Source organism: Corylus avellana, chromosome 5 (assembly GCF_965113065.1).
Source record: "Corylus avellana chromosome 5, dhCorAvel1.hap1.2, whole genome shotgun sequence".
In the NCBI taxonomy this organism is placed as follows: domain Eukaryota; kingdom Viridiplantae; phylum Streptophyta; class Magnoliopsida; order Fagales; family Betulaceae; genus Corylus; species Corylus avellana.
The window spans coordinates 5,964,238-5,973,094 of NC_142494.1; the positions used below are offsets into that span (position 1 = coordinate 5,964,238).

Genomic DNA, 8,857 nt, shown 5'->3' on the forward strand with positions numbered 1-8,857 from the left:
CCCTTAGATGGAGAACCATTATAGGTTTTGTTACGATGTTGACAATGTTAGCATAAAATGTTGATTGGCAACCACCATTTAGTGGTTCCCTTTAAATACATATAGTAAGCTGCAGATAGTTACTGAACGATTTGACCTCTTGATATGCAGCTTTTTATATATTTTCAAAAACTTTTAGCATTATGTATTTTATTTATTTATTTATTTTTGTTTTGTACTTTTGCCTTATTTTCTTCATTTTGTGGAACCAGCAAAAGTTCTCTTGTGCTGCACTTGCTCCTCTTCAAGCAGTACTATTTGATGTAAATGGAACTTTATGTGATTCAGATCCACTCCACTACTTTGCCTTCCGTGAAATGCTTCAAGAGGTAAAGTTTCTTTCACTAACTTGCCCTAAACAGTTGTAGATTTTCTCAAAAGGATTTGAGATCTCTGGTTCAAGTTTGTATTCTCTATGTCACTTTCTTTTTCACACCAGAAATAAAATTTTCTATTTAATTATATTAATATAAATTCAAACTTATTAAAACTGGAATAAGATAAACTTACATAAATACAAACTTATTATTGGATAACAAGATAGAAAGAAAACAGAGATAATAATGCAAAAGATAAAATAAGATAAACTTTTCTCAACAAGATAATTCTAAACAGTGGCGCCAACAGAACTCATAGTGAGTAAGAAATCCAAGTCTTGCTACTTGCTGACAAAACTTGTTGGCAGTTAACGGTTTAATTTGCCAGAGTGATGCAGCTAATTAATGGAGATTCAAAAAAGCTTCAAGCTTTGTTCCCAGATGGCATTGAAATCACCAATATTTTTCCTGTTAAGTGCCAAACCAACCTCAATTCCACCATCCTCATCTCTACACTCAGCAAGAGAAAAAGCCCCCGTAACATCAATGTGAACCACTTCACTCTTTTTTGGCCTCCCCCACCCAAAATCTGTATCATAAACACCCAATCTTGGTGAGCCTGCAACTGAAACAATAGTACTCCCCATTTCAGACATTTCTTTCCCACCCGACGCCCATGTCTCTGCCCCTCTTAAAGCTTCAGTCTCCAATTGCCCAACTTTGTTTCCAATAGCTTTCACAGCTTCGAAAATCCCAGTTTCTCCCACTACCTCACGCTTCTCAAGTCCTACAAAACATGGGGCTATGCAGTTTCCAAAATATGCACATGGTACTGGAAATTTAAGCCGGTTTCGGCAATCTGCTGAAAAAATGAAGTAGCAGAGCTTACTATTATCATCCGAAAAGTTACTTACTCCTTTGTGTTGGGATTTGATCAAGCAAACCCAAGTGAGTGCACATGTTACCACAAATGTTGATAAGTGTAAGGGCTCCAAGTCTTCTTTGTTCGTGCATTGACCTTTGACCCACTTCTTTAGTCCCTCAATATGGGCTCGGCACAGAACAACTGTGGCCCGAACCTTTTCAGCAATATTGTTGATGAGATCCGAGTCCTCCTCCAACGCTGAAGCCCAATTCCCCATTTCCTTCAAGAAACTGTGAGCAAGCCCATTTGGGTCTTTGATCACAGCCCTGTCATGGAATGGTGGTGAGCTGCCAAGGCAAGTCAAGTCTCCACCTTTCCTGCATATGGATGCCCACGATTTCATGAAATGGTGGAATGCTCTTCCATCAGCTGCCGCGTGGCGAAAGGTGATGCCAATACAAATTCCTTCATTTGGAAAAACTGTGACTTGCGTGGCCATGAGAGGGATTAGACGCGTGTCATCGGATGACACGTGTGTTGGGGGCAAGTGTGCCACGAAGTGGTGCAATTCTCTAACATCCCGTGGATAATTGGCAATGAGGTGGTTGAAATCGCCGGCAGCCTCAGCGACGGTGAAAGGGACAGAGTTTCCTTCTGTGTAGAGGATATGGGGTTTGTCTGTTTGTGGAGGGTATACCAGATTGGCTGCAAAGGGAAAGAAGCGTTGGAGAGTGTGGGAGAGAGAGTCTTTGAGAGTGGGAAGGATGGCTTGTGTGAAATAGTTGGTGGGTTGAGGAAGTTGATAGAAGAAAAGGCGTTGCATGGGACCCCAGGGAAGCCATGGGATGTCAAAGAAAGTGAGAGGGAGAGATGTGGTTGGAACCGAGTTGGGTGGTGGAGCAACCTGGCTTTCCTCTATCACCGTCACTCTGTAGGGTTCAGCCATCGTTGAAGAGAGATAGATAGGGAGAGAGAGCAACAAATAAGAGCATTAGCAGCCTAGATATATATAGCTAACTATTTTCTTTAAATTTAGGGAATAAAACTACTTTTTAATTTTTTATCTAAATACATCCCACAATAAATTCCGTAAATCTTTCATATATCATTAAAATAAGGGTAAATATATTATAAATTCCCTAGTCAACGCGCAAAAACTGTAAAATCTCTAAGTTTTTTTTTTTCTTCGAATTTTTACTCCCTGAATCAATCGAAAATGCAAAATAATTCTTACGCACCGTTTTGTCATGTCAGTATATTAATTTTTTATTAATTTAATTTAAAAATTAAATCTTAAAAAAGTGAAAAGACAAAAATATATCTCCACTATAATTAACTAGATATTATCTGGTTCATTTGAAATTGAGATGATCCTAATTCAATTAATAAGGCCTCCAAATAATAATTGATAATAAAAAATTATTTCCTAAAAAATTAAATATGGTCAATACTCTTAATTAATGCCTCGCATTATAGTAAACAAATACTTAATATTATACACAAGATAAAATTTGTTCTCACTGTTATATATATGGTTGGAAAATTATTTATTTCCTCTCCGGGTACTTCTTTTGTTGTGGTATGTATTTTTAATAGATAATTTTATGTGCTCTTCTTGTGTTCTCCTGATCCTACGTTTATATTATTTTCTAAAAATCGGATGAAAAAAATAATGACAAGTTTCTTTTTTACCTTTTTAAAAAATAATATCCACCTAAAATCAGGAAAACACCAGAAGAACCGTATGAGAACAGCTAACTACAATTTTTCGTTTTCAATTTTCAATTATGATTTTCTAGATAGACCCAAAAATTGCAAGATTGCTTGTAATTGAGACATTGTATTGACGTGTTTTATAGTGAATTGGTGCGCTTCACCTTCTGCCATTTTGGACGACTTGCTTGGCTTTGATAATTAAGCAAAGGAATAGGGACCATCCAATTCATGGAGCTTACAGCGGCATTTCTTTGAGAATCTGCTCATCTATTGATATCCCACGTACAGTCAATAGATGAGCAAATTTTTTATTTTAATTTTAAAGAGGATAAGGGTATGCTTAAAAGATAATCGGAAAAGTTGTCATCTGTGAGGCACGTGACCACTTTTTTATCTAAATTGATAGGGACAATTACTAGGGTGGCATTTTTGGCACTTGTTGATAGTTTGATGCATCACTTTAGCATACTTGAAACTTCATGAAGCTTTTTTAAAAAACAGATGTTAATTGATGGAGTGTTTTTTTTTTATATATTTTATTTGCACTCCTTTCGTTCATATCAAGACTCAATACCAACCCGTCTTAACGTCCATTACATCCTCACAACATATAAAGTTTACCTGTTTGCTGCTAGAAACTTTCTAGTTTTAGCTTAGTTATTTATTAAAGAGCCTTTAGACTGCCATCACCCAATCCACTGGTTTGCCATTACCCCCTACTACTTACTACCTTTGTTGATAGCTATCATATGACCTATTTTATTTTCTTGGACACAATATGCATTTCATGAGTAGTTTATCAAGAGTAGTAGCCAAATTAAAAAATAAAAAATAAATAAACAATCATTAGTAATGAATTATCATTTCTCGGTAAGTACTGATTTCATACTTACTTTCTTCATTGTGAAATCTTACTTCACTTCTACACATAATTACATCAATAAAATGGTGGCTGAAGTGGCGTGGTTGATTGGACCACACGACATTAGACTTGTTAGATGAATGTTTGATAAAATTATGGTGTCTTGCATTCCTCTAAATAAAGACCATTGTAATATAGTTTATCATACTTTAATACAAGATGTTGCTCTAAAGCTTCATCGGTCTTTTTCTCTCTCACTCTCTTTTGACTTTCATTATGCACCTCATCATAGATTTCACTAATAGTTGATTTTGTATGTTTTTGCGGTCTAGTTGAAAAATTAGTTGTGTTGGAAAGACCTGTCCTTCGAAAAAGAGTTGGCTGTTTTGGAGTTGGAACTGCAGCTTCACTGCCAAGCATGGTAACAACATTTGACATGGTGGGGCGGTCATGTGGGTCTTCTTGTACACATAAGAGTCCAATATTTATGTACTTCACGAATTGATCTGCATTGCAAACTTCACATAGAGTTTGGTCCACTAAATCCAGCACCTTGTTTTCTATCCACAATATCCATGCCTGAAACAATTTTAAAATTAAAATTTTTTATGGGGTATAAAATGACCAAATAAATAAACAACTACAAAAAATTAAGCATACTTACATAATCTATAAGACTCATGGATAATTTTGTATTCCTTTTTCCACATACAGCCTCCAGTAGAATAACACCAAAGCTATAAACATCGGATTTGACAGAGAAAATTCCACTTTGCATGTACTCTGGAGCGACATAGCCACTGCATCATATTGTTTATCAGAGGTTTAGTTAGACACTTGTAAAGTTTGTCTAAATAGAGTTACGATTGAATCAGGTTTCACAATTACACTATCTAGTGTCTACCATAAACTTACTAAGTTCCAACTATTTTCATTGTGCGTGCCTCGATGTTTTTGCCTTCAGCAATCGTTGCACAGCCAAAGTCAGCTATTTTGGGGTTCATCTCCTCATCTAAAAGAATATTGCTAGGTTTTAAATCTCTATGGATGATCCTCAATCTGGAGTCGTGGTGAAGATAAAGAAGCCCACGAGCTATTCCCCAAATGATGTTGACGCGCATTTCCCAATCCAAATACTTGCTTGGATTTCGATCTTGTAAGTTTTCCATTTTTCATTCAAAGAACAGTTTTAGCAACAATAACAAATCAGCTTGTACTCAAACAAGATATATATAGTTTATCAAGCATTGCAGGGGTTTAAGAATTCAGTTTAGAGACCAACCGAATATAAATGAGTCTAAGCTTCCCTTGCGCATGTACTCATAGAGTAAAAATTTTTCGTCTCCTTCCATGCAATATCCCCGAAGCCTAACAATATTCCTATGTTGAAGGTTTTTAATCAATGCCACCTCATTTTTAAATTCCTGAAAGCCTTGGCTTGAGGCACTTGAGAGTCTTTTTACCGCAATTTGTTGACCTCCTAGAAATGTGCCCTGAGACACCATACTTACAATGTTACCAATAATCAAAAACTAGTTTACTAACAGTGATTAATGCTGATGAAATTACCTTGTAAACATACCCAAAGCCCCCCTTTCCGATCATGTTTGCATATGAGAAGCCATCCGTAGCTACTACAATTCTTTCCAAATGAAAATATAGTATATCTATGCCTTTCTCATCTTCTTCTCTAAACTTACTCGTGTTCATCAAGTCTTTGAGATGTCTTTCATTGTCTAATTTGTGAAGTACTAAATTTGTTTCATCACTTTTTTTGCTTTCTGAGTTCAAAAGACAATCACATATATTAGTTGCATGATAATGAACTGAAAGAGTAAATAGTTTTATTTTGATTCAAATGGACAAAACCGCAAATTGTGCACAAAGTGCATTATGAAAAGCCACATGATTAGAACAATTGAGAGTTTTTCAAATGGATCGATCAGAACTCTTTTGGTGAGAAGTTTTTTTTAATGTTTTTAAGAACTCACCCGAGTCTATCAAGTCTTTGGCCTTTTTTTCACTATCTAATGCATGAAGTGCTTGATTTCTTCTGTCACTTCTTCTATTTTTTGAGTTCAAAAGACAACCATATATGTTATGTTACATGATAATGACATGAAAGGATAAATAGTTTTATTTTAATGGGAAAAATCCACATATCCCCCTCAAACTATCACCTAATTGATAATATCTATCCCAAACTATTAATTGTGACAATGTCCCCCAAACTACCAAAAATTGTCAATGTTCTCATAATGACAAAATTATCATTAGTAAAAATTAAAAAATAAATAAAAAATACTGAAACTTCTAGAAAAAACCTAAAACTAAAAAAATAAAAAAAAATAAAAAATCCAAAGATTGGCAAATTTATTTATTTATTTTAAAAAATCTTTTTTATAAGAAAAAAATTAAAAAAAATTATATTTTTTTCATATAAAAATTGAAAATTTTTGTATTGTTTTGTTTTTTAAATTTTTTAAGTAAAAATATTCTTTTTCTAAAACAAAATTTTTAATTTTTTTAAAATAAAAATTTCTGGTTTTAAAAAGTTTTTTTTTTTTTTTTAAATATTCGTTTCAAAAAATTTTGCTTTTTAAAAAATAATTAAAAATTTTTCGTTTAATTTTTTTTTTTAAATCATTCTTTTTAAATTTTCATTTTTAAAATATTATTATTATTATTTTAAATTTATATGGATATTTTTGTCTTATTGAGAAATATATAAGAGCATATTTTTCTTTTTGCTAGCCTTGGGGTGGACTAGGGGTGTTCAAGAGGTTATAACCGGCAGTTATTAGCTATAATCGCTAACTGCAACCGCCTTATGCGATTATCACCTTTTAATAACCACAACAGCAACCGTCTAGGTGGTTATCGAAATTATTTTATAACCAACGGTTATTCAATTCAATAACCGATAGTTTTATAACCGCTTATATGGGCTTTTCAGCTTTTTAAGTGTTTGGAGCCTTTAATTGGCTTATTTTTTAGGTTTATTTTAAACGTTTTGGGCCAAAGTTTTCCTCCAAAACAACGTTGTTTTGGTGTTTGACACCAAAACTACGTCTTTTTTAATGTTATATTATAACTATTATTAATATAAAATATAAAATATATACATTTATATTATTATATATAAGGATAGGCGATTAGCGGTTATTAATCACTTTTCCCTACCCCTAAAACTAGTAACCGCAACCACCTTAGGCGATTAGTGGTCTTAATAATCGCCTACCAAAGCAGTTAGTGGTGAGCGATTGGCGGTGCAGTTATAACTGCCCCGTTTGAACACCCTTGGTAGATATTGACAATATTTTTGTAGTTTGGGAGGAACATTATGACAATTGAAAGTTCGAGAGGGGGGGGAGGGGGGAGGACATTGTCAATTAGATGATAATTTAAAGGGGTATGTGAACCTTACCCTATTTTAATTGAAAGGGAAAAAAAGGTCAAATTGTGCATGGTGTGCATTATGAAAGGCCACATAATTAGAACAATTCAGAGTTTTGCAAATGGATCAAACCATTTTGGCAAGAAGTTTCTCTAATGTTTTCAAGAAAACAAGTACCTTCAGTTAGAGAGGCAATTGAGTTGTAGATTGCTTTGGCGATAGTCGTCTTATCAATTCCACCAGTTTCAAAGATACCTACCATGCATGTACTGTCATTCTTCTCTAAGTCTAAAAGTGGCTTCACATATTGTACATGAGACTCTGGATACTCGGCAACTTGGAAGTATGTATTTTTTACTAACATCGAATTCACCAATTGAATGATTTCGTGAATAAATTCAGGTTCATTCCTACCAATACAAAATTTGTAAAAATACATTGTGTTAAAAATGACTAATTTTTTCAAAATATGATCGTAATATAAATTAAAGTTAAAATGAATTTAGAATTTTGTCTGATTAGATAAAAAGAGAGTGGTTAAAAATACCTGTTCCCCAAAAGCTTCCCTGACAAATTGCCTATTTGTGATAGAGCTGTCTTCCACCTTCGCAACTTCATTTGATCATGCTTAAACCTTTCTTGAAGTTTAGCAAATGCTTTTCTAACACTATTGGTTTGATTCCGTACTTCTGATGGATGTACGTGATAGAACAAGGGTAGAATTTGTTGCCCCCTTGTTTTTTTGCACTCGAGGATCTTCATGAGCTCGTCCAAACACCATTGGGATGATGCATAGTTTTTAGACAATACAATGATTGAAATCGCTGATTCTTTAATGGCTTCGAGAAGTGCTGGTGAAATTTCCTCTCCGCTTCTAAGCTTATTGTCCATGAAGGTGTTGACATCATTTCGACACAAAGCTGCATATAAATGTGCAGTAAAAGTTTTGCGAGTATCTTTACCTCTGAAACTCAAGAATACATCGTAAGTGCATCGAGAAATAGAAGAGGCAAGGGAAGAGAAAGAAGAAGATGAAGAAGAACAGGAAGAGGAAGAGGATCCATGGAAGGCCGCCATGGAAGAAGTTATCCTCTATCGATTCAAGACTAGCAGAAAAAATTGAGAGTTGCAGATCTACCTACCATACCACAGCTCCGATGCCACGTTGCATCATAAAAAAGGGCCACGAAAGTTATCGGCAACTTCCTTGTAGGAACCAATCAATAATTGAATGTGTTATTATTATTATTATTTTAATGTCAAAATGCACCAACAATATTCAAAGGGATAAAAGACAAAGAAAAAGCATCGATCCTTCGGGCTTCAGCATTCAAAGTCGCGTGTGAAAACGTTGAAGTGGGTCCATTGTGGAGTAGTTGTTGTCCTTATATATGGTGCCAAATTAGTGGTCCTCTCTGGAGGCTATCAAGACGATGAGAAGCATGGCGAGTGGTTCCTTTACACATGCAGGGAGATATATCAATGCACTATTGATGTTCATACTAATTGAGTTCTGCCTTTGCTATCTATTTGGCTTGCTTTTCACTGTAATTTTATTCCTAATGTAAGAAAAATTCCTCAATTCAACAAGTTTCTTGCATCTATGTGGAGATCTCATCACTTGGTTGCATGAGATAAAGATTTTATTCCCTTGACTATCT

At 34.6% G+C, this 8,857-nt stretch overlaps 1 protein-coding gene and 1 pseudogene across 1 annotated transcript; both read right to left on the reverse strand.

The window, feature by feature from the left end:
* Positions 1-535: 535 nt before the first annotated feature.
* LOC132182961 (coumaroyl-CoA:anthocyanidin 3-O-glucoside-6''-O-coumaroyltransferase 1 pseudogene) lies at positions 536-2,211 on the reverse strand (annotated as a pseudogene).
* A 1,635-nt stretch (positions 2,212-3,846) lies between these two features.
* Positions 3,847-8,308, reverse strand: LOC132182943 (G-type lectin S-receptor-like serine/threonine-protein kinase At4g03230). The gene is made up of 7 exons (XM_059596314.2): positions 7,744-8,308; positions 7,374-7,606; positions 5,369-5,580; positions 5,082-5,292; positions 4,715-4,952; positions 4,464-4,599; positions 3,847-4,378 (listed from the first exon to the last, which is right to left on the reverse strand). The coding sequence occupies exons 1-7, from the start codon at positions 8,271-8,273 to the stop codon at positions 3,953-3,955; spliced, it is 1,986 nt and encodes a 661-aa protein (XP_059452297.2). The 5' UTR covers positions 8,274-8,308; the 3' UTR covers positions 3,847-3,952.
* Between the last annotated feature and the right edge of the window lie 549 nt (positions 8,309-8,857).